General features: G+C 46.3%; 2 protein-coding genes across 7 annotated transcripts in view; both read right to left on the bottom strand.

Annotated features, from left to right (window-relative positions):
* CLCN6 (chloride voltage-gated channel 6) overlaps positions 1-12,729 on the bottom strand; it is a 50,286-nt gene extending 37,557 nt beyond the window's left edge. Inside the window, exons 1-16 of one of the 5 annotated variants that reach the window (XM_030019256.2) lie at positions 12,445-12,729; positions 9,799-9,936; positions 7,842-9,703; positions 7,245-7,288; positions 6,438-6,657; positions 6,079-6,254; positions 5,488-5,585; positions 4,944-5,130; positions 4,325-4,506; positions 3,815-4,001; positions 3,416-3,527; positions 2,684-2,865; positions 2,422-2,518; positions 1,868-2,010; positions 1,149-1,357; positions 198-342 (exon numbers count right to left, since the gene is read on the bottom strand). In XM_030019256.2, coding sequence (XP_029875116.1) covers positions 198-342; positions 1,149-1,357; positions 1,868-2,010; positions 2,422-2,518; positions 2,684-2,865; positions 3,416-3,527; positions 3,815-4,001; positions 4,325-4,506; positions 4,944-5,130; positions 5,488-5,585; positions 6,079-6,254; positions 6,438-6,657; positions 7,245-7,288; positions 7,842-9,703; positions 9,799-9,936; positions 12,445-12,466 — 4,004 coding nt within the window. In that variant the 5' untranslated portion in view covers positions 12,467-12,729. Of the gene's footprint in view, positions 1-197; positions 343-1,148; positions 1,358-1,867; positions 2,011-2,421; positions 2,519-2,683; positions 2,866-3,415; positions 3,639-3,814; positions 4,002-4,324; positions 4,507-4,943; positions 5,131-5,487; positions 5,586-6,078; positions 6,255-6,437; positions 6,658-7,244; positions 7,289-7,841; positions 9,760-9,798; positions 9,937-12,444 lie in introns of those variants that run through there. The other 4 variants (XM_041124597.1, XM_030019255.2, XM_030019258.2 and 1 more) reach the window with 4 other exon arrangements.
* Positions 12,730-14,667: 1,938 nt separating this feature from the next.
* Positions 14,668-24,313, bottom strand: LOC115343389 (angiotensin II receptor associated protein). Of its 2 annotated transcripts, XM_030019270.2 has the most exons (6): positions 24,183-24,313; positions 18,947-18,981; positions 18,611-18,722; positions 17,795-17,993; positions 17,537-17,575; positions 14,668-15,594 (listed from the first exon to the last, which is right to left on the bottom strand). In XM_030019270.2, the coding sequence occupies exons 1-6, from the start codon at positions 24,207-24,209 to the stop codon at positions 15,488-15,490; spliced, it is 519 nt and encodes a 172-aa protein (XP_029875130.1). In that variant the 5' UTR covers positions 24,210-24,313; the 3' UTR covers positions 14,668-15,487. The 2 variants fall into 2 exon arrangements, with proteins under 2 accessions (XP_029875130.1, XP_029875131.1); XM_030019271.2 differs by lacking the exon at positions 17,537-17,575 and having other exon boundaries at positions 14,672-15,594; positions 24,183-24,309.
* Between the last annotated feature and the right edge of the window lie 924 nt (positions 24,314-25,237).

The following is a 25,237-nucleotide window of genomic DNA, read 5'->3' as shown; positions in this document are numbered from 1 at the left end:
ATCTCTGTAAGACTTCTACCCAGTATTCCTTTCAGCAAATACAGAATAATTCCAGTGGAAACAAGGCTTTCACTTTTTTAAACTACACAAATTTGTTTGCATCTCTCTTGCTTAGATACCACATTGGATTCTCTGCTACATAAATTGCTCTTCACTCAAAGCTTCCCTTGGAAATGCTTTGAGGGCAGGAAACAAACCTGTGCAGGAGAAGACGTTCCCAGAATAAAGCAGCATATTTCTGCTTCCTTGCTTGGCAATACCATGTCTGCAGGACCAACCTCTTCTTCTCCTGGCAGCTGTGCTGAGCCCATCGCTGCTGCAGCTCTCTCACAGCACGCTTCCCTGTGAGAGAACACAAGAACTTCCTGAGCTGAGCCCAACAATTTTTTTTCCATAGCAGAGTCCAGACAAGAGCAAAGAATACATCTGCTGCAAATACCAAATGGAACCAGACTTTCTAAGATTCCCTGTCTTCTCTTTAGCAGCTGAAGAGACTTTTCAATTCACCTTGTAGTTTTTTGTCTGCAAGGCAGTCAGACCTTCTTTTTTTCTTTCCCCCTGCTCTTCCCCAAGCAAGGGATCACAAATCACTTCCACTCTCATATGCAAAGCAGTTTTCCACCAAAATTGGGAGTGTTCCTTCCCTGGCACAGTGTAAGTGCTTAGCACTTAAAGCATGTAGAATCCCTTGAGGGACAGGATCAGGACTGTTAAACAGCCCCAAAAGATACACCCCGCTCCCACTGAAGCAAAGCCTGACTGTTGGGTCCGAGGAGATGTGTTCAAGCTCAGAATGCTGCATCTGAACTCCATTTAACTCCCCAGCTGCTAAAATGCATTGCTTGAACACTCCTTTGGTAGTGCAGGTAAAGCAAGATCCACTCCTTTTTCAATCAGCTGCCAAAGGAGCATCTCCCCTAGCATAAAGCACTACAAAACAGCAAGGCACATGTCCTGCTTGTAACCACAAGAAGGCAGTGACACATGAACTTACTGACCCCTGGACGAGTATGTGCCATTCCAGAGGAGCAGTGCACAGAGTTACAACCAAAAGTTACAACCAGAAGTCGGACTTTCTCCATCCCGACCATTCCCACACCATCCCTCTCCTACAGACACAAGTGCTGCTGTAGGATGGGGTAACTCACTTTGCCAGCAGGAATGCCAACACCACAGAGCATCAGCAGTCAGCTGGTGAATGTGACACCTGAATCTCCGGTCAGCTTCCACTTTCTGGGCCAGTCTCTTCTTCCACAGGCTGAAAGCCATCTGGCAGCAATGAACTCGATGTTTTAAGGCTGCTGCTGCTTTTCGGTTCTTATTTTCCACAACCCAGTGGTACCACCTGAGAAAGGCTCTGAGAAAGACAAAGGTCATTGCACCAACTGTAGGAACAACTCACACAGATTCACACCCTTGTAACTGAAACTTTAACAATACACATACACATGAGGGAGTTCAGGAAATAAATCTGATCTGTTAACATCCTTTCTCCATTAAATGTTGGGGAAACGATGGACAGGGCAAGTTGTTGGGAGTAAGTTTCTGTCCTGGCTGTGCCAAGCCTGTTGTGCTCTTCAACTTCCTCATGAGTAGAGAGCAAGGCCAGTTCAGTGGATAGGAATTTACCAGGGCTTGTTACCAGCAGTGCTGGGCTTGCTCTAATTTGTGAGGCATCCTATCAAACCAGAAATGGCTGTGTTCAGATATAATAGTTTTGAAGCAGGAAAAAACCCAGAACAATGGGCTGCAAAACTCCCACTGAAGATAGAAAAAGATAGTTAGAGGAAGAATTTTTTTTTAAAAGCAAGTGTAGAGCTCTCAGAACAGACAGCTTTAGGAAACTTCTGGAAAGCACAATACCTACCTAGACAGCTGAATGAGCCTGCAGTACTGCTGGGCCTTTACAAGTTGCTGAGTCCGAGCTGACCAGACAATGAAGTACCTCTGCAGGCAGCGTTTCTCTGCTTGGTGCCAGCAACTCTTCACCTCCTTGTCAGAACCACAGTCCTGTAATCCAGAAAAGCAAAAAAGGGCCTTGAACTGCTGCTGTAACACAGTTACTCCATGCAGCTCAGCCCTTTCTCCTTGCTGCTGTGATTTCTATGATTGCCTAACGCCCTGTTGCTAACCCACACACACCACATGAACACCCAGACATGAGGGTCTAAACACATCCCTTTTAAATCCTTGACACCTGGCCTATTTTCAACTCAGCTGGCAAATGGTAGGGAAGAGTTGCCCTGAGAAATGCCTCAATCTCCCAAACCTTCTGTCTGAGAAAGAAGAAAGAAGAACAAAGACAGAACAGCAGTGAGACCTTCCATATGCTGATATTGAAACCCAAAGGCTCTTCGCTAAATTGGGCTATGCAGAAAACACTTGTACCTTTACATGCATCGCACCACTTTTCAGCCCTACCTCTTCCCATGTAGAGTAACTGGTGAGAGGCTGGACATTATTGTCTGGACTCTGCAGTGCCAAAGACTGGAACTGACCTCCCACAAACCAGTTTCTTCTGCAAGACAAAAGTGTCAGGGAAAAAGGGAAAGAAAGAAGAGGATAAAGTATCTGGAAGGGTGGTGTGAGGTCATCTGAGGGACTATCCAGAAGGAAGGAATTCAGCCAGATCAAACAAGGGGCCACTGCTACCAGCACCCCAAGGAACCAGTCTCCAACTCACCCAGATCCAGTACTCCGCGGAGGAAAGGAGGCCTGCCAGTACAGCTCCCCACCCATCTCAGCCGGCAGCTCTGTGCACTGGTGTAGTTGCAGGAAGGAACTGTAATATGGCATGTGTGTGACATCCTCAGCAGTCAGAATGGAGGATAAGCTCTGCTGGCTGCTGTCGCTAAAACTGTATTCCTGCAGGTATGGAGAGAAGAACATGCTGTGAGATAAGTGTCCTTGCAGTGGAATCACTCAGCTAACAGCTCCAACCATGCCATTTACTCCTCTTTTTGGCAAGGATTCAGGGAAGTCCAGGATGCATCCACAGGAACTGCAGGCTACCAAGTACAGCTTTGGAGTGCAAACATATATAAGTGATGGGAAAGTTATTTCTATACTGAGAAAAGGGGAAACGGGCATATGCACTTTCTCAGTAATGAGGCTCTTTGTGCCTCATCCCTTCCACCTTGCAGCCACAAAGAGGAGCAAGTGCACAAGAGAACCTCACTGGCTCAGCACCTCCCCATATCCCTAAATGATGAACCAGGAAGGGCACAGAGAGAATTGACTTTACAATTTCTGATTACATTTAAACTCCAGGACCCTACAGGCTCAGTGCTTTTCAGGCCTAAATAGTGAGCACAGTTTGCTGATGACAAACTCATGTTGAAGCAGAAATTTTCCCCTAAAAAATCCCAGCAATTTAATACCTCAGAGCAGTCTGGATGTATCAAGACCTCCTCACCTTTTCCAATGAGCTTTGAGAGGCCAGAGTAGCTGGAGGATTGCTGTCAAAGCCGGAAGATGTTGAGAGGTCCTCAGAAAACAGCATGGCAAGAGGTTCTTCACAGACAGTCCTGTGTGAGTGATTAGGACTTTGTTCAATTGTCTTCAGCATGAGACACTTTTGGTGCCAAAATTTCAGAGCTTTTCTCAGTCTACACTGCTCCAATGTCTGAGAGAAAGAGCTGAGACAGAAGATATTGAGACAGCAAAGTGACTGAAAAGGGATACCAGAGGGGGACACTAGTACAGACGTGATGGATGATAGATGGTAAAAGGGGTTCTTCCAGAAGGACCAGAAAGTCAAGTGGGCACTACTAATGAGGGGCAGGGCTCCAGGAACTGCCTCTTCTTCACTCACTCAGCTCTGTGATGCTCGCGCAGCCTTGCTTTCCACAGCAGATACACTCTCTGGAGCTTCACCTTTTGGCTGAAGTCATCAAGAGTGTAGCCTGTTTTCTCTGGAAACGGTCTCTCTGCAGTCCACAATGGCTGATCTTCATGCCTCTCTGTCGCAGTCTTGTCAGCTACTGAGCTTATAACTGGTCCTTAACCAGTACAGAGCGACAAGAGACAAGGTTTGTCAGAAGGCATTCCTAAGAAACTCAGCCCAGCCCTCAAACTGCTTCTTTTCAGCAAAGTTTAAGACCTTCTGTTAGGTTTATGAAACAGAGCAACAAATCTCCCTGTAGCTTCACTGACGCATCCAGAACAACTAGTTCTCTGCCCACTCTGGTTTGTTAATACCATGTATCATCTGAGCCTCTCTGTTATCAGGCTGTTTTCAGCTGGTTTTCACCATACGAGAAGAGGAGGAAGGAGCCTAAGCACCTCCGAATCTTAGATTCTGCACAGACCCCAAGCTGCTCACCATAATGCTGCCTCCATTGTATGAGAAAGAAGTTCACCATTGCCTGCTTATCACCTTCTCTGACCTGCAGCATCTGAACCCACTGCTGGAAGTATTTCCTCAGTGATACTGCTCTGAGATGCACCAGGTTGCACCTGTAAAGTGCCTTCTGCTCAACAGTCATCTTCCATGCACTGAAGCACCTGAGAATACCAAAGGAAAATAAAACCACATGGAAAACCATGTGTACAAGCTTGCGTCTCCTCCTGAGACTTTTAGTTCAGGAAAGACAGACAGAAGCTGTTGTCTTCTGAGCTTCTCTTCGTTTATTTCATTAAAAAGCCACTGTGATGCTTAGAGCACAGCAGCACAGTGGGTGCTCTTGGATTTGGTCTTTCAGGACATCAAAGCTCAAGACCAAAAAGCTTTGGCAGTGCACAGGAGGCAAGTCATAACGTCTCTGGCCACAGTAGTTCCTTTTCATGTTTCTATCCCTACTTTCATCTTTATTAACTCCTAAAACAAAAGAATACATGGCTTTAAAACGAACAACACATCACTGTCTGGGTTGGCTCTGTCATTCCTTGGACTTTCACAGTGAACAGACTTTTCACATGAAAAATAGACCTCATCAACTTACCGTGAGACCAAGTTTCTTTGGATCTGAGTTGTCAGTGCTAAAACCTGTTCCATTTCCAAGCATCGGGAACGCCACACCCAGAAAATGTTTCGTAGCTGCTTCTTTTCCAGCAGAGCGCGGACTTCCAAAAGCCTGGCTTCCTCTTTGCTCAGCAGCTCCTTCTGCAGGCGCCACAGTCTGAAAGCTGCTGTGTTGCAGGGCAGGAAGAGATTGACAGAGAGAAAAATAACTTAGAAGAACTTCAAACAACTTAATGTCACACAGCAAACATCCTCTGGCTGAACTCCAGCTGTCTGAGAAAGGGCACTTAAGGGAGACAGCTCACATTGCTGGAGCAACAGCATCTACTGCAGCTGAATTAATACAAGGAACAAGACAAAAGGTGTATGACACAGCAAGTGGGCCATCCTCCACCACCACCGATACTGGCCCAGCTATTTGCAGGATCAGGTTCTGAAAGAGGCCGTCAAAGCAACAACTAGACACACACCAAGAAACATGGTGAAACAGTGATTACCTCCAAGGCTACGGAACGTGTGCTTACCAGCTAGCCGTCTCATATCTCTGATTGCTTGAGCTCTCCAGCAGAACTCATCTCCTCTCTGCCTACGATGAAGCTGTGTCCACAGTCCTCCCTCCACCCTGAAAGAGTCACAAGCATGCTTTAACATCCGTCTGTCCAAAGAGGCACTCGGAGAACAGAATCCAGAGCCTTCCTTCTCCCTGTGTAGTGCTCTCTTTTTGTCTGGACTTGTTCTTCTGCCTTCAGAATCAGAAGACACAACAAAAGGTTTTTCTTTTGACACCTCTGCTGTCCTGCTAGAGACTGTAGTATTGCCTCACTCCAATCTCATTTACGCCTGTATCACATATGCAGGTGATAGCTGAACTCAAGAAATAGTACAGGAGTATTTTTGTCAGATACTCAAATCAGACTGAAAACACTAGTGCACAGAAGCTCTGGAACAGGATTGTTTAGTTCTTAAAACTAAGTTACTAATTCTTGCACTGCTTATCAGCAGCAATACATCCAAGGTCCTGGAAACAAGTTTCCCACCATTTGAGAAAAATTTCTCCCTGTGTTTGTAAACTTCCACTTGTCCAAGATAACACAAAGAGAATGCTCTCAGCTTACCTACAAGCCTGCTCAGCTTCCTTTGAGTATCCTACTGTAAGCTGGTGCTGAGCTGACGTTGTCATAGCTGCTAATCTTCCTACTCCAAAAAACCCCACTGATGAACTTTGGGTATGAGAATATGGCTCAGGCTGCAGAGATTGCTTCTTGCTCCGTTTTGTCACAGCTTCCTTCCACTGAAGGAGAAACCACAAGATTAGAACAAACTGCAGGCAGAGTATCAATATCAAGGTCCACATCACTCAATTTCACACAGGGTACCCCCTTCCTCCTCCCTCTCCAAATAGGATTTTTGCCTTCTCTGACTGCACAACAGAAAACTGTTGGCATCACTTCTACTGTCCCTAGCCCGTCCTCACCCTGCAGAAACTGACAGCTAGCAGGGCTGAGGCACGTCTCTGCTGAGCTACCTCCAGCTGCATCTTCCTCTGGTGCACAGCCCACTGCAAAGCACCAAGGCCCTTCCGAAGCAGTTGCTGTCTGTAAAGCTGCCTGGCTGCAGCCCTCTTCCAGAGGATGTGTCCCCTCCAGGCTTGGAAACACCTAGTTAGCATTTGTCTGTCACACAAGTGCTGGAAACTTAAAGAGAAAAAACAAAAGTGAGCTCCAGTTAACAGAAAGGAAAGTTAAACACAGCCAGGAGGTGGCAATCAGAGTTCAGCCATCAAGCTGAAAAGAGGTATTTCAAATCGTTCTCTCTAAAGAGTGAAAAACCTGCATCCTCACACCAAATTAAGGTATCACTGTTGCTAAATTGGTAGCAATCTCACACACTTCTTATCCACAGTCACAGATTTGAATCCCATCTCATGGATAAGACTAGTTCTTGATCTTCGCTAACTATGCAGTGAGCATGCCAGAATTTGCTGCGCTGAAAAGCAGCATATATGGTACCAATGCTTTTTCATTGCTAGCAACAACCAAGGTTGAATCTAGAAGCTAGAATTTAAAAGATACAGAATTTTTTTTTTTTACAGCATGCTCCATTCTGAACAGCAACCCTTTGAAAAGAAACGGATGCAGCCCCTGAGCCAACCATGGCAGAATAACGTAGGTTAAGTCCTAAAACCAAACATTCCCAGGAATGTGGCTCCCTTGCCACTTTTCAGCAGTTTTCCTCCCCTGTTAACTACTAGCACACTCACACATAAACACAGTCTTTTTACCTTTGCTCATTCACCTTCCATGACCAGAAGCTGTTCTCCAAGACCTGCAAACAGACAAAAGACAGTAACTCACATGATTATTCACACTACTCTATTGAAGAATTTACCTGTGCCCAGCATGGCAAGTCATTTTGGATGGAGACCAGAACAGTGCTGCCTCAGGGTAAGGTATTATGTCAGATGCCTTTGACGCTGCCCCCACCATTGTTCTGTGAATACTCTTACATACTTCAGACATGGAAAAGCACAACAAACCTGAAATCTCAGGGCTCTGCAACTATGCACAGAGTAAAAACCAGTTTAATGCTTTCCCTCTGCATGTAGATCCAGAGAATATAAACAGGTGTTTACATTTCCAAGAACAACCAAGTTAACAAGCTGGTCTTTAGGAAGAAGCATGTGAGACAGAAAGATGCGTTATGTTGGGCTGGAGCAGGACCATAAGAGAGGAGAATCTGGCCATTCAGTGCCAGAAAAAGTTATAGGACAAGCATCCCCATCACTGTTGTACCTCAACTCTGCACCTGTAGCATTAAGTGGAAACAAGCACAAGTAATATCTGTGAACAGGGATGCTACACAGTGAGCACACCCTCACCTCTCCGGACACAATTTCCTGTTCCTGGCTCCCTTCTTCACAGCACTGTGGTTCTTTGGCACTCCTCTCCACAGAAGGTTCTTCAGACTGGTCGAGATTGGCATCAGCTTCCCAATTCCTCCAGCTGCTTTGGTAGGAGTAATCGTTTCTCCTTCCTTCTCTGCTCACATTCATACAATCTATGCCAGAATATCCACCAAAGCCTTCTTCAACCTGAATACCAAAAGGGCTGGACTGACTGCTGCCCACCACAGCCACTCTTCTGGCTGCTCGTGATCTAGGGCCACATACGTATTCTGACTCTTTGCTGGACTTAAAATGAGGTTCAGAGTTGTTGACTTCTACAGATTTAATACTAAGCTGCTGGACTGGTCTAAACTCTTTATCTCCAGAAGGAGAAGCAACTCTCACGCACACTTCCCTTGGAATCCCATACATTGCTACACCAACGTTCATCTGAGCCCCCCCCAAATCTGTCTCTAGTGACACCTGCAGACCCTCTGGATACAGACTGGCTGGAAGGTCTTTCTTCCAAGATACAGCACACGGGGATGCCCCATCAGATGTCTCTTCTCCTTTAAGAACCTTTTCAGGGGAATGACTTCTTGTGCGAACATAAAAACTACCAGTTTCCAGAGCCGGCTTTGCTTGGGACTGGCATCTGAAATAAGGGGAGCAATTGTAGGAGGAATCTGCTTCTGTATCCACTAGCCCGCCAGAGCCCACCCCAGAAGCGAGAGTTTCTGGCTGGATGTCACCTGAAATTTTGGTTCTCCATGTGTTCAAGTCACTGCGTCCATATCTGTGAGAGACAGAGAGAGGTTCTACACGACTGAAGTCCCTTGTCACCGCACTAAGGCTCCAGTCTTTAGCAAATGGGACCTCCCATTTCAATCTTGCCTGAGCAGCACTTGTCTTTACTCCAGCTAGCTGTTCTCCTGTGCTCAGGATACTAGAAGCTGAATCAGCAGCAGCAAAGCACAAACTGCCACTGACTGCAGAAGACTTGGGCTCCAGAGGGAGGGAGCCCCATATCCCCATCAAAGCAGTTTCTTGCTTAAGCCTCTGGATTGAACAGTACAAACTAGCAGAAATCTGTGAGGATTGCAAAAGAGACTGAAGGGACTCCAAACTAGATGAATCGAGATCCCCCAAGGTCAGGGCTGAACTATGGCAAGTGTTCACACTTTCGCTTGAGCTCCTTGAAGAGGGACACACCACTAATTCATGCCTAAGAGGGGAATCTACAGTACAAGAGGACAAACATGCATTGACCAGTGAAGCGTTCACAGGATCCATACAAGAAGCAGCAGGAGGCTGATGCTGTTGTTTTTCCACCGGATAGTCGCTATTCTTCTTCCTACTTTCTAAATAGCGATGGCGAGCAGCATGTATGGAGCAGCTACCAGCTGCCTTTGCTTTCTGATGGTGTTGTTGAGGAAAGTCAATACTCTCACTCCTTCTCCCTTCTAAATTATAAGCCTCAAGGCATGAGTATCTCTGAGGGAGATTCACAGGAGGGAGCACTGACAAAGCAAAATGGGGAATCTTATAAGCCACACACTTCGAGCTGTGCTGCTGCAGCCTAGAGCAGAGATTATTTTGCTGCAGGAAGCAGGAACTGGAGAACTGACTGGTGTTGTCCCGGAATGGCTGAGAAGGGCAGGAGGAATTAGTCTGTCTCCGACTGGGATCTCTCTTCCCAGCTGACAGAGGTGCGGTACACAGCCGGCCTTGTTCTGCTGTCTGTCTGGGAGTTACACTGAATGCCGCAGCCTCAAGCCAGTGATGAGAAATGTCTACTCGACTTCTAGTGCCCAAATACAGATCAACATTCACGTTCTTCTGAATGTTTCTTTGCTCTGAAGAAAGATAAGAAGAAATATAAACAAAGGAGCATGCATATTTCTCATCACATCCTGCCTAGTTTGCCAAAGGCTTTGGGTACTTTCCTTACGAATTTCTTGTCTCCAGTCCACCAGCCTCTGTCCTGAAAGTATTACGGACACTACTCTCTTCCTGTTTCTCAGCAGACAATCATGTCTGGCAGAGCAGGAATGATCGAAGGGGACAGACTCAGTTCTCAACAGAAAACCTGGAAAACAAAGACTTCCAGCATTATGCATGCACCTGTAGCCTCAAAAAGAACTTATTGCTAGCAAGGCTGAATTATCCTGCTGCCAAGACATGGTAGTCTGTAGCCACTTTTCCTGATCTACATGACACCAAATAAGAACAGGTCTAAAAGAAAATTTTTTGACAGAAGTCAGAGCAATGTGGTTCCAGCTGGAGTACAATGCTTACCCCCCCTTCATTGATTGGAAATCCAGCTCAGATCTCCTCCTCACTTGTATTTTCTCCAGGGCTGATAAGAAAGGTAGTGCCTCAACTTAAGGTACTGTTTAACTGCTTAACAAGTGAAAATTTGTTCATGTATCACGCTACAGCCCTGCAAAGGTTCAAGGCTATGCAGGCCAATTTCTTCTCGTCCACACTAAAGGATGAAACCATGTTTACACATCCAGAGAATCAACATTGTCCCCTAACCTGGAAGAGTTACAGCACAGATGGGAGACCTAATCTGCAGTCTAGCCACTAAGTCAGATGGCTATACATATAACACTCATGCTGAGCACAGATTCATAAGTTGCTGCTAACAGGTAAGTGCAATTTCAGGGGACTGTGCTTTCATTCCTTCAAATTTTAAAAGCAAGTTGTCAATCACTGTCATTCTAATCACAATTCTTTTCCACACCCCTTTTAAAAAAATGAAAATGGTATTGTGAAAAGACACACACACCTATATTATCTTAAAAAACCCCTAGTCAATCTGAAAAGAAAAGACAGCACGGCCTATGAAATCAATGCCCATTGTCTTTTTCAAACATAATCGAATACCAGAAAGCCTCCTGTCAAATTGCACTCTGTTTCCAAACTATGTTTATCTCATTCTCTTCTAAGAAAGCATCTGAGCCTCAGGCATCCCTGTTTGCAAACAGCCTGCTTGTCCTTCTCACAGGAAAACAAACTCTTTCAGTAATCACCACAAACTGGGGAGTAAACTCAATTACCAAAGCAACAGGAGATACTCATGCAGTGTTGCAATTATCCTTGGGAACTGCCGTTACTGCCTTTCATACATCACTAAGCGTACCATGAACAGAAAGAGCCCATTATTTTTGCCAGATGAGTAGAAGTTAGCAACTACAGAGTGAAGAGAAAAAACACGGCTGCCTTCTTTAGGGTGCCTATCACTGCATGAAGTATAACTACAAAATGCAGCAGACTGGTGTTCCATAGAAGCACTCCTCGCATCCCAGGAATATCCAGCCAACTAGCAATGTATCACAAAAGGGCATTATAAAGGATCTGAACTGTGAAAGGACATGAAACCATCATGTTTATCAGTGCTGTTTTGCTCCATGAACACCTGGAACCTGGTACTGGACTACTTTATGCTCAAGAACCTAGACATAATCTATTTTCTTGATAACTCATGCAATTTTTTTAGTTCTCCATTTCAGTTCTTTCTACCAGGTACCAGGTTCTCAAGACATTGCTATGATTATTTTAGGTGGTATTCTTCACCTCACTCATTCCTGATTTCAGTCTCACTGAGATCAGGAAGAGATAACGTCCTTTAAAAACCTTGTTTGCCTACCTTCCCAAAATTGCCATTCAGGACTTTAGTGTAACCACTTCTAAGCAGTAGTTAGTCTTACTCAAAAGGCAACAAGATTTTATGAAGTGCTTTTTAAAAACTTCTTCTAAGGCCAAGAGAGATACTCAAGGCAAGCCGCAGATTTTGCGAACTGCAAAATCCATGACAAATGGATTTCATATTATGAAATATGAAAAGCTTTTATGTTTCCAACTAAAACATTTAATATTAAACATGCTTACTATATACACTTTGCAGCAACACACTAACGCATTAAAACCTGAAACAAATCCAATTTAGCAAACAAAAATTAAGCTGATCAACATACTTCTGTTGTTACAAGCAAAAGGAAGTAAATAGCACAGTTCATGAAAAGTAAATCAAACTCTTTCAAACGAATGCCATTTTCGCATTATGATAACGACAGACCCATAATAAACACATAAGCACTGCACAGACAATGCTTATCTTCCCATCCCTGCAGACCAAGGCTGATCCATTCCATGTTGTGACCGGTGATTGGTCCAAGATCACTCTTCACGTGCCTTCAAAACAAAGCTTTTTCCCCCACTGCTCAGTCTTACAAACCGAACCACCGCTGCCATTGCATGAGCCTCGTGTGACCACTTCAAGATCAACAGACACACACAGGTGGTCTTCCCTTAGCCAGAGAGAGGGCAATTACTGCTCCGGCACCTGAGGAACAGCCAGGCAGCAGCGCCCTTCGCGTGCTGCCATCCAAGAAGCAGCCGGTGTCTGGGGAATGCGGTGGTGGGAGCAGGAGGGCCATCACCCACGGCCCCAGCCCGGGGGAGCCGTTTCAGGCCTGCTCTCAGCTGGCACAGCCGGGGTGGACGCCCCAGGCTCCCACGCAGCATCCCCGATGGCTCCCAGCGCTCTCCACGGGTACCGACGCACCTCTCCTCGTAGGCACTTACTCACTCTGATAGCCGCTGCCGGACATGCCGCTCGCTGCGCCTCGCCAGAACCTCAGGGACGGGGCGCACACCTCTTTGTGCCTGCGCCTCCGAGCGCAGGGGCAAACCTGCAGCTTCACCCCCCTTAATGCCCAAAACCGCGCAGCGAGCGCGCTCCAGCTGGGTCGCCATAAGCAGCTTATCCCCCGCGATTAGCAACGCCGCCTGTCACCAGGGCTGCAGATGGCCACGGGAAAGCCGCTCTCGCCCACGGCTAATTAAAGCTTCGTCCTGAAGGCGGCCCAGACGAGGCGGACCTGCAAGAGGCACCGCTCACCCCCCCCGGGGAAACGCCTCAGGAGAGGGGGCACGTTTTCCTCCTCCTCCTCGCCCACCGGGCACCCCGAACCCGCCACGTCCTGGCTCCTGTCAGCAGCGCTGGACGGCGTCACCAGGCCCCGCAGCCACCCCCAAGAGAGCGTGGGTGGGCACGGGCGAGCCCAGGCCGGGGTGGTGCGGCCTGGGGGGGCCTGGGGGTGCGAGGCTGCGCCGGCCATTAGCCACGAGGGCAGGCCCCGCCCGCCCCCTCAGGCCACCTGAGAGGAGATGCTGCTGAGGGAGGCACCTGCACCGGGCAGGTTGTGGTTAATCCTAGAGAGCTGCCAGCTCATCACCAAAAAACAAACAAACAAAAAAAAAACTCCAGGCACATCAGGACCCGAGGATTTAAAAAAAAAAAAACAAAAAACCACAAAGCAAAAAAAACCTGAGCAGAGTATCGCACCTGCTGCACGTCTGGGTGAGGAGACCCCACTGACGAGCTACAGGGAGCCCCCGCGGTGAAGCCAGGCTGTGCTCCATCCAGCGCAACAGGCTCGATGAATCCCCACACGCCCTACTAAACCAGGTATTGATCCAAGAGCGCGTTGGTGCTTATTGTAAGCACTGCCGAAACAAATGCCCTCCTCCTCCTCAGAAGCCAGGAGAGGGGCCTGGGTTTTGTCCTCGCCTCTCTGATTTACTGCCCAAAATAGGTATCCTTGAGGCACAGTAAGCCTAGCATAACTCCTGCCTTGCTCTGCTCCCCGGAGCCCCTAGATGCGCTGAATTCTCCACAGAAAAGCGCACAGCAGGTCAACTAGATGGGTATCAATAGATTTTGTGGTGTCTTTCTCAATGGAGAATGGCTGGCAATGCCTCACTAGATGTAACTTTTTGTTCGTGCAAATACACAAAAGCATAGCATTTAAAACAGCTGTTTTCAGTCTGTGCTTCACAGGTCTAGGGAAGAAAAAAACCTGAGTGTTTAAATGCATTATTCAGGGATCTATGCTGTCACTGCACAGTTCTGAAGAGCTGAAAAAAACATTAACTGAACATAAAGGCCTGCTCTGCAACTCCACAAGCCCCAGAAATTTCTGCCTATTCTTCTTTCTTCCCCATCTGATCACAAGAATAGACTGATTCCTATTCCTATGCTCTGTTGCATGGCAGCCTGCAAAATGAATGCACAACACTCATCTCAGGAGAGTAAACCAGACCATCACACTTTTATGGCATTTACCATGCGCTTGGTCCAGGCATAAATAAATGATGATGGTCCAGGTAGAGCAGCAGGTCACTATAGTGCCTGTGCAGCATAGTGGAGGAAACATCTGCTTATGTTTAAAGTGATCAAACTTGAGAGAAAATTGCTTGGTTTTAAACATACAAATGGCATGATTCTAGAGGTTAGAGCAAAGTTAACAGGGCTCTTGGTCACTGAAGAGTCAAGACAGCAGCAGGTCTTGTCAAGAGAAATGCAATTGTAGAATAACAGATGTCAACTGAAAATGAACCTGCCCCAGAAAACCACATATCGTCCTAGCATTGGTATTTTCATTCTGCCAAAGCTGACATACTCTTTTTCTTCTGATAAAGAATCCTGTTGAACTTTTTTTTTTTTTTAGAATTTTACCTGAAAGCCACAGCAGGGCAGATTTATTGTGCATAAGATTAGAGTTTATAGTTTATCACACCCCACAGAGCTCACCACTGCAGTGTAAATAAACCCATCTTTTCCTTTCCCCAATCCTCATTTTACTAGCCCACCTTCCCACCCACACATTTACAAGCAGTACCCTCTAGTTGTCTGAGTAGAGCATAGACTAAAAGCCATCAAAGCCCTGTAGACCTTCCCCCATAATGACTCTCCCAGACTGCCTGTCTACAGTCCCAAACCCTCAGGAATACCTACATTTTCAAATGAGACACAGGTGACCAGCGTAATTTTTTCTAACACAGAAAAACTGTGTTCATTTTATAGTTTTCTTAGAAAAATGTAACATTTCAAATTCTGTTAAAAGAGGCAGCTGAAGGCAAAAGGACATTTCAAGGCACAGAATATCTATAACCTACATTCAACAGCCATTTTTTGGGAAGGACTTATTTATGAAGGACATTTTGCATAAAAGCATCAGTGAATAAAACCCAAGACTAAATACTGGGAGCACAAGCAGCTCCCTGGCCCAGTAAGAACATTTTATACCAACCCCAGCTTTGTGCAAACCACCACAGCTAGCATAGGGAGTTATGGTCATAAATCTTAGTTAAATAACACCATCAAAACCAGCCCTCAGGAACTCCCAGATGTTTCCTGGAGATGTATCTGCATAAAAGCAGGCTAAACTGTGTTGTTTAAGGGCAGTCCACAAGTCTTTTAAAGATAGCTTGTTCAGGAATATTTTGAGTGGTTTCCTTACTTACAATAGAGAGAATGCACAATACAAGACTTGGAAGACTCCAGAAGCTGCATCCACTCACACATACAGAGGAGGGATTTAGGGGGAGGGAGGAAAAGAGCGTACCGGAATTAAAAAGAGTCACAGTGCTTAACATGACATCTCCAAGATCTTCTGGACTTACTACAGGAACCCATCTGCCTAACCTTCAGGGAGGCAAAAAAAATGTGAAATCAGATCCTCTCCTGTTTGCTCAGTAGCAGGTCTTGCTCCATCAGAACAGACATGGGAAGAGTGGAAGGCTAGACTGGGCGAGGGAAGCTTCCGTTCTCTGTTGCAGAGAGGGCCTCAGTATGGCTGCTGGGCTGTCTTGCTTGAGTCAGGCCACTGTGGAGGGGCATCCTGCTGATCAATTGTCTCATAGGTGCTGCGATCCCGGCCTGCACAGGTGACACCTGAATGGAGATGGAAGAGAACAAGCTTGGGAAAAAACCAAAAGCACAAGAACTGAATCCCCTAGAAGAAACCAACATCTCAGAAGCACACCACATTAGCTGCTCTACCACCTCCCCAGCACCCATGTTCTGCGATCGTCACTACACAGGCAGGAGGTAAGAAAACTCATCCTTCCAACAAAGGCAAAACAACTGAGATGCATTTGAACATGCCTCTTGGTTCCCTGAGAACTGCTCTCTTAGTAGCCACATGGCTGTGTGGAAAGCAAGACCCGCAATGCTACATAGCAGCATAACAGGCTCCTGTAACAGCATATTTCAGCAAGATCAAGTTTATGAGATCTAGTGGAAAAATAAACACACAAACAGAAGCAGCAGGAACCATGGCTAGCTGACAGCATAGATTTAAGAGCATGGTTCATCCATGAACCACTCCTCCCAACAACGCAGCTATGCCTCAAGCGTGCCACACCATGGCACTAAATTTGAATCCAGCAATGCTCCCAATTGCACTATGAACAACTTGCTTGTGGTACAAGACTGGTACAAAATCATGTTACTGTCCAGGGGATGAGCAGGGAAAGGAGAGACAGAAAATGTGCATGGACACCTCTTTACCTATAGGCCAGGCATCTGCCATGGCTAGAAAGAAATCTGAATCAAAGGTGGGCACCAAACCATATGAGAGGCTTGTTCTAAGCAGCAAGGATGCTGCCAAGGAACAAAAAGGGAATTTGTGTAGAAAGAAAAAGAGACAGAGAAGACCAGGAAAAATGCAACGGTGTTAGGTTCAAAAGGAAAATGCCAGACAGCAGGAAAATAAGAGAGGAAATTTGTCAACCACATTCAACACAAAACAACAGCACATGGTTTGTACTGAAAATTTTTTTGAGAAAGACAGTTCAGGAGAGGATATGAAACTACAAAGTGTCTGAATTCCAACCTGTTCCTGAGAGGAGACTCTCAGTATCATGTCTGTGTTGGGACAGTGTGGTTGAAAAGGAGCGCTCCCAAATTCCAAGTCAGGGATGAACTCCTCAATGATACCTCACTTCCCATGGGATACAAATGTCAAATCCCAGTTACAAGTGAGCTGCTAATAAAAACTGGCACAAACATGGCCCACAGCAAATCACTGCAGTTGATTCACAGGCCTTCTGACCCAGTTAAGACAGATCTGTCTGGCATTTGCACGAGTAGCTGATGGAGAAGCCATCCACGTTCCACTAGCAGAGAGATGCAAATAGCACATAGCGCCCCAAGCCATGGTTTCTTTCCATGGACTCTCCTCCTCTGCAGGTATCCACCTCTTCTCACAGGAAGCGTTGTCATCTTTGCTAGCACCAAAGCAGCACATGTGACAGCTTTCAAACACTGTAATGCAGTTACACCATCCTTTGTCCTGCATAGCCTTCTTCGGAAGTCAAAAAAATAACTGTGCCAGGCTGCTGGTTTTGCCAGGGTGAACTCCCACACAGCAAACAATCCCTGGCAGCTGCCTCGGCATGAACTAGCACCAGGCGTGCTTGGCAAAGCTAAGACCCAGAACATCCAGCCACAGCCCCTTCTCTCTGGTAAGGCTGCCGTGTTATCATTAGCAAGTATAACTAGGAGAAAAATGACTGCCTCCAGGCAAAGTCCCACGAGGTAAACGTCAGTCCCATCTTCCAGGTGAAGAAATGGAGGTCCAGAGCCATCAAGGTAGCTAGGACATGTGAGGCCCAGAGAAAGCATGAGGTTAGAAATCCAGCTTCTTTCCCTCTCATGCATAATCCAGCTAGAGGGGATGCTGCCTCTGTTTTCCCCCAGAAGGAAAAGAAAGGGTTGGCAAAGAGAGAAGGACACCCAAAGGCTTCCAACAGGCATACACAAATGCAAGAGAAGGAAGAGAGGAAAAGCCTCTCAGTTACATTGAATGAGAGAGACAGCAGTGTATCAATACCATTGTGAGCAAAATGGCTGTCAGACGAGGACTCCAGGTCTGCAAGGGAAGAGAGGAAGAATATAAATTTAAGGCCTAAGACACACCAGAACCACAAAATGGGAGAACAGACGTAAGCAAGAGAGAGCGAGCACCACCCCCTCCCTGGAAAGGGGGTTAGAATCCAGCTGCACAGAGCTCAGGCTGAAGGGTCCAAAGTGCAAAGTGGTCTCCCTAACACCAGAGGAGGTGGGCCACACTGACACAGAAGCAGCCTACCTATGTTAAAGGTGTACTCTCCTCCACGCTCCCGATACATTCGATACACCAAATAGCAGGACATGGGTTTGAGGAGGAGGCTGAAGATGGCCATGCCTATACTGAAACGCTTCACATCAGTGAGATAGTTGTTTGGAGGGTAGAAGACAGAGACGTGAATGATGTCTGTGAGGACTGTGAGCAGCAGGCCAGTCAGGAACTGGAAACAAAGAAAGAGTGGGACATGAACCGAACAGGGCATTAACCGCTAGGAGTAACAGTCAGTTACAGCGTCTGTTTCCTGTGAGATTTGTGTTCACGTAATCATGCCTTCACCCCAGTATCACACATTGCTAACCCTTGACACTGCCCCAGGTAGACAGAGATTCCTAAATGAATGATCTTGTATTTCGTGCATTTTCTTCACATCTGTCAGACACCTTCTCATTATATGCTCCAGGACTGTTTATTTTTGCTTGCCAATCTCTTTAATGTTCAGAGAAGGGTTTTATAAAGCCCCTCCAACTCAAGCATATTAAACACTTTGAGTCTTCCTCTGGCGTTACAAGTCACAACAGCAGGTAAAAAAAGTAAGAATCAAGTGTGCCTCACCTCTGAGAAGCAAATTAAGTGATAGGAATGCTTCTCATCATGGTTTACAGTGCTTGTAGATTTCTACACTCTCTTAAATAAAACCAAAACAACTCAAACAAGGAATTTGACTTGTTCACCACTGTACTGGGAACAGCTGAAAATCATCACTGACTCAAAGAAGCTGTCTCTGCCCTCCACCCTCTCCCTGAGCAGCCTGGTGGAGGCATACACCCTCACACTCACCATCATGATGGCATCAAGGGAATCTCGCTGCGCAATGGCCCAGATCCCCACTGCAAGGACACTGAAATTTCCCCAGGCATAGGAGGCTGGAAACATGTGATTCATGCATCCCCTGCCAAACAAGACAAAAAACCCAGCCCACATTCACAATAAGCCTGCAACGCATTTGTTTGCATTCATCCCTGTTCCCATACAAATACCACACTCTTAGATTTAGGATCTTCTTGCACACAGACAGACACAAACAGGGAGTGCTGATTCCGTGAGAATGTCCCATTCCTAGTTTGAAGGAATACCCCCTTCTCACCCAGGCCAGGCCAGTTACCGATCACTCACCACATTGTGAGAAGCCAGTGTACCAGAATGATGGCCTATGAAAAAAAACAGAGAGGAAGACTGGTCAGCAAGTTGGGAGAACTCTGGGAGGATCAACGTGAAATGACACCATCTTGTTTCCGAGGGACAGGTGGAAGAGTGCCCTGGACCCATGAACCAGTGCAGAAAGCTGGCATAGCAACTGAGACAGTGAAGACAGAAAACCATTTTTCTCTGCTTCTGTTGCTGAGTATTTCCTGTGGTGCTACACTGTAGTCATTCATTATTGTTGTCATCTCTGTCGACAGTTGATTCAGGGCCCACTTAGTCTTTTCTAAATGGGTTATTGATTTTGGAACTCCAGAAGAGTTTGTACAGAAAGCCGGGCAATCTGATTCACACTATGCTAGCACAGTTTATACATAACCAATCTGGCATCCCATCACCAAGAAGTCCACGGATAGTCATGCCTGCAGCGCCCAGCAATTTCACTCCAGTCCTCAGTAAATTCTTCTTTTACTTTCTTCCACTCTGTTCAGAGCAGTGGTTCAACCTCACTGCAATATTAATAGACCTGAAGGCATCTTCTAGGAATCTGAGAACCTGATCCTGCCATAGTACACAGCTCTTTTCACTCCCAGTGAAGCCACTAGGGCCCAAATGTCGGCAGCACCCTAAGTAGCAATAAGATAATGCTGTCACAGATTCTGTACTTTGCAAATGTCCTTAATGATCCTGATCCTCATGCTCAAGGGGACAAATCCAACAAAAAAGCATCTTACTGTAACAAGTGACACAAGGATTCTCTTCACCAGCACTTGACATTCTGTAACCAAGGAGACATACTCTACATGTTTATTAAGACAGCAAATGGGAACAAGAATATACCACTTCAGTCTTTTTCTATACCTATATCCATGCGCTCACTCGCTTTTGAGCCTGCTGGCCAATATCAACAAAGGGAAATCACTCATATTCACTCTCTAAAGATTCGTGAAAACAAGAATATGGAAGACCGTCTCTATTAGCAGTCTCATAAAAAAAAAGGCTGAAGCCCAGACATATCAGAGGATCCATGGGAACAGGCACTCTTGCACTTTTTCTAGCTGTAAGAAAGGCTCCAACTGGCATTTATACTGACCTTGGTATAAAAAAACCAACACCCCAACACCAACAAAACCCCTCTGAAGCACACTCCCCGCCCCCTAAAACAAAATTTAAAAAAATTGGGAAATAAGTAAGTAGCAAAAGGCTAAATTACTCGGTGGACACAGGAAAGCTGTATGCAGATAGGAGCATTAAGACACTAAAAAAAATAAATTAAGATCTACTGACATCCTGCTACATTCATTGACTTAAAATGTCTATCCATGCTCTAACTTAATACAAAACCAGTTGCTTGAGAAGAGAGTTAATAACCAATGAAGCTGTGACATGAGTGAAGCACAGCCAGGAAATCAACAGGAGTGACACATCTGCTGTGGCTCACACTGCTGTGTCAAGATACCACGATATAGATGTCTTACCATGGTAAGACAGAGCTCTTGCTTCACTGCAGTACCCTAGCACATCTTCCAAGCATTCACCTTGAGTAGCCTAGACCTCAAACCCTGCTTAAACAGATTTTTATTAACGATTTTTTTTTTAATTGTTCTCATGAAAGCCTACAAAATGCTTCATCACCACCCCCCTCTTCTCCTTCTCCCAAATTGTACCACGGAGACCAGGCAGAAACTGCTAATCAGTAAAATACAAGATGTTCTTAGATAAGAATGGAGACATGCAACTAGCATTTACTCAAGAGACTATCACAACATCAGGGAAATTCTTAATTAGGTAGTATTTAATTGCATATTACACACCCACAAGACCCCTCAAGGCTCACCACTTAACATAATTAGGCAGGGTGGCTTTTTTTTTTTTTATGCTGTCTAGATCAATACTGCAGTTATTAAATTATGAAGCATGCTTAGCCATCAGCATAAAATCAGGTAAACTAGGGCTGATAGTATGAGGGACCGCTGAAATTAAAACAAGGCATTCCCTTCCAGGTTATTAGTCCAATTTACCTGACAGTTCTTCAGGGCACTGTGGAATTAGCTGGTGGTCTTGGTATGCTTTAACATAGAAAATCTAGTGTTAATGAAAAACATTCTTTAAAGCTACAGCCACTGTGTGAGATTAGATAATTTGCAGGCAGTCTCCTGATGAGACAGCAGAAGAATTTAAATTTTTTCCATCTCTTCAAGGACTTAAGTCTGTACCTAAGAAAGGCAAACATTTCTTCTTTTGAGAAAATAACTCCTAAGACTTGAACTAATGCTGAGAGCAGAAAATAAGAAAGGTGGGACCTTCGTCCCCATCCCTTCTGGGCAGAAGGATGACTGTGTGATTAAGAGCATCCCACTGGAAACTGGGGAGAGCTAAGGGGAGTTCCTAGCTCCTCTGCAAATCCCAGAATGTGATGGAACTAGTAGCCAAGCATAAAAAGAGCCTGGGTCTGTCTGGGAAACTCTTTGGAACAGGAGCTCACTCCTTTAAACATGTTTCAGCACAGAACCTAGCACAAGGTTGGATTTTTACTAAGTTAAAAATTACATGGTTCCAAATTACAATTACTTTCTTGTAGTATCTAACTTTTTTTTATTTTACTTTGGGGTTTTTTTCGAGAGTGAGCTCATCTACTCTGAGGGAGATAATTCACCTGAGGATATACTAACCAAAATATAGACCTGAGTGGCCACCTGTGAGCAGGCCGCCTGTGAGGATGCTCCTCATTATTATAACAGAGTGATAATAATGAGAGCGGTTAGGCAGTGGAACAGGCTATCTAACAGGGTTTTTGTGGCTCTGTCCTTTGAGATTTTTAAGTCAGCTGAATTTTGTGTTGAGCTATTTGATCTGACTTTGAAGTTAGCTTTGCTTTGAGCAGGAGGTTGGACTAGAAAACATACAGAGGTCTCTCTTAATCTAACTTATTCTGTGATTCGGTGACCTAGCATTTAAAAAAGCTCAAGCACCAAACATATGTTTCCAGGCACATGGATTGTAGGGCATTGTCCAGGCTTGATCAAACTCAAACTTTGTATTTCAAGGCTCTGGGTAGTTATTGCAATAATCCTAGGTGTCAAGCATTCACTGCAAAAATATGGCTATGCTGCTTCCCACATGCTTTGCTGAGCATTACTATTAGACCTGAGCCAGTAGATGCTGTTTCATGAGCGTGTTCCTCATTCACTCTAGGGCAAAGCCTGCTACATTAATTTTATAGCTCTGCAAGTGGCTTAAAGAGAGACCTCAGGGCTAAGACATTGCTATGTTCTGGCACAAACACAGATCAGTCATGCAGTTTTCTTGGAGCTACTTCTATCACGAGGCTCATCTTTTTAATCTCACAGAAACTGTAAGCAGATCATGCCAATGAATAGCAGTAGTGCATGTTATTTACAGTTCCTTTCTGAATAAGAATCTTTCCCACCTTTGTGATATGTTTCAGGGAAGCAGGCCCTAACTCAGGAACAGCACAAAGATGCCTATACAATTATTAACTCCCTATTCCCCAGCTCTTCAGCCCCAGAGCAGTATCGGCAGACTTGACAACAAGGAATTTCTTAATGCTGAAAACTGTTTGCCCAGGACAAGCTTCACTCTTATCTAGTGAGAGATTTGGGAACGGTTGTCTGAAATTAGAGAAGAAAGGCAACATTTTAGTTGTGTTGTCATGGTGATTCATTCATTCAAGAAGTCTGTTTTTTTCAGCTCCCCTATCTCCACCTCCCATGGTAGAAGATGTATTTCATGTTGGCAAACTTTTTAATTAAATGTCCTTATTTTTCGCTGTTGTTTTAGCATGGGGAAAAAAAAAAATCAAACCAAGTTAAAAAACAAAGCAGAAGGCAAGATCTGTTAATCTTCCTAGTGCCCTGGGAATCACACAATAGTCCAAACTTGTCAGCGCAAAGTATCAGCTAGTTTCCAGAATGTAATATAATCCACACGCCAGGCCTTGAAAAATCCATTTGCTTACTTGCCTCTTACAAGGGAAGTTGCTTTTCTTGGTGAACTAGTAAAAGGGGGAAACATTACAGGAACGCCAAGCTTTTAATTAGCACAGCCACATTAAAACCTTCCTGTACAAAGCTGAATTCATAACAGTAGCTGAAATAATACTATCCTCCCACCCAACCTGTAGGCAGCCTGCTCCAAGGCCACTGCTCACAGCTTTACGAATCAATAGCAGAAAAAAACCTGATGCGATCAGTGCTGTTTTCATTCTCCAGGCAAAAGTTTTAACCAAAGAAAGCACCTGAAACTTGCCATACCAAACAAGATACACAAAGTAGTGAAGCTGGAAAAAGGCACACACACCTAGAAATCTCAGGGCTCTGAAAATATGAAAGACAAAAAAAAATTAGAGGAAAATTTCACCTGTCTATCAGGGAAGGCTTCAGCATCAAACACTACCAGCAAAAAAGTGATTTTAGTATCCTCCAGCTTTTCCGCAAGGATGTGCTTCTTCCCAAAGTGAAAAGCATAACATAACTGTGATAAGTCCCTTATTTCCCATTTCTCTGGTTACCACACACTCACCAAAATTTTCAGATTGCCCCCAACAGAGAGAGAAGCAATTTCAATTATCTACTAGATGATAGCCCCCAAGTAAGTGGGATCATCTTTCTAAGCCTGACAAGCAAAAACTTTGCCTCCTCAGGATCTTGTGTAGTGTTTATCCCGGATTAGCTCCGGTCAGCTGAGCTGGAAACCTCCACGGACACAAGTTAATAACCAGCTGTTGTCCCAACCCACTCCTTGGCCACTTTAGCAACTGCCCTGAAGTAAGAGAGAACTTCGGAGTCATTGCCTGCCGGTCTTAACGACCAAGAGCTTTTGCAACGTGTGCCCATGTGATGATAAAAGGTTTGGAAACACCAGTCCTTCCTCCTCGGAGGCCTCCACACCTCCTGACCAGGCGCAAAGCCGGCCAGCGTGCGAGAGGAGAGGGCAGGCCGGGCCAAGCGCCCGCTCCCCGGGACGCCATCCCGCCGCCCCAGGCCTCTGCCTCCCCCGAAGCCGCGGCCGAGGAGGAAGGCCGCCGCCCCGGCGGAAACCCCCTCGCAGCCCTCCCGCTCCTCCCGGCCAGGCCTCGGCCGCGGGCAGCCCGCTCTCTCCGAGCCCGCGAAGACCGAGCCACGGGGCAGCCGGAGAGGCCCCTCCCCGCCGGGGAAGCCCGGGAGCGGCTCGGCCCCGCGGCCCCTACCTTGAGGTTGACGGCAGGCAGCTCCATGGCAGCGGCCCGCCCCGTGACTCCCGGCGGCGGGGCCGCCTCACGTGGGGCTGGGCCGAGCCCCGCCGCCGCCACGGGCTGGCCCCGGGCCGCCCAGGGGAGGGCGGCGGGGCGGGAGGAGCCGGGACACCGCCCCGCGGGGACGTCTCTCCGCGCCCGGCCGGCCCCGGCCCCTCCGCCGCGGAGGGTCCTCGGGCGCTGGCGGCACGTCGTCGGGTCAGGAGGGAGGTGGAGGTCCCTGCCCCGAACCGTGCCCTCTGCCACATCGGTTGATGCACGGTGGTTCTGGAGTGTGCCTTTGTGGGCCGGGCGGCAAGCGGTGAATTCTCGTCAGACGGCTGTATGTCGGGCGAGGAAATAGTCTGGGCAGTCTAGCTACCTGACGTGTATTGCACAGCACCTGTGCCCTCTGCCACATCGGTTGATGCACGGTGGTTCTGGAGTGTGCCTTTGTGGGCCGGGCGGCAAGCGGTGAATTCTCGTCAGACGGCTGTATGTCGGGCGAGGAAATAGTCTGGGCAGTCTAGCTACCTGACGTGTATTGCACAGCACCTGTTCCCAAAACGGAAGGCCACCGCTAGGTTAGAAGTGTGCCTGGATGAGTTCGTTGACTCCAAACACCCAGCCAAATGGTTCTTCCTGCTGCTTACAGGCGTAATGCAGCTGAGAGAAGGTTTGACATTGTACTTGGACGGTAGTCAGTGTCTAGGAAGGCTAATGCGTGTATAGAAGTTAGCAGCTTTCTGGAGGAGGAGAAAGCTTTTGTGCACACATCAGTACTGTGACAAAAAGGTGAGGAGTGATGAAGAGACTCTTGATAAACACCAATAAAAAAGCAATTCCAAGGTGCTAGCTGCGGTCAGCTGTGTCACACAATAAGCAAGTCAAGTTCAGGTCAGTCTTTGGATCTGAGCACTGGAATCTCTAGCCATGTAGCTAGAACGTCTCACAGATACTTAGTTGCTTCCTTTGGCCCTAGATTTTTCCCCAAAACTAGATGACTGAACTCTTTGCCTAAAAGCCTGGTA

Source organism: Aquila chrysaetos, chromosome 6, assembly GCF_900496995.4.
Source record: "Aquila chrysaetos chrysaetos chromosome 6, bAquChr1.4, whole genome shotgun sequence".
NCBI classification, from domain to species: domain Eukaryota; kingdom Metazoa; phylum Chordata; class Aves; order Accipitriformes; family Accipitridae; genus Aquila; species Aquila chrysaetos.
This window is presented reverse-complemented; position numbering and strand designations above follow the sequence as displayed.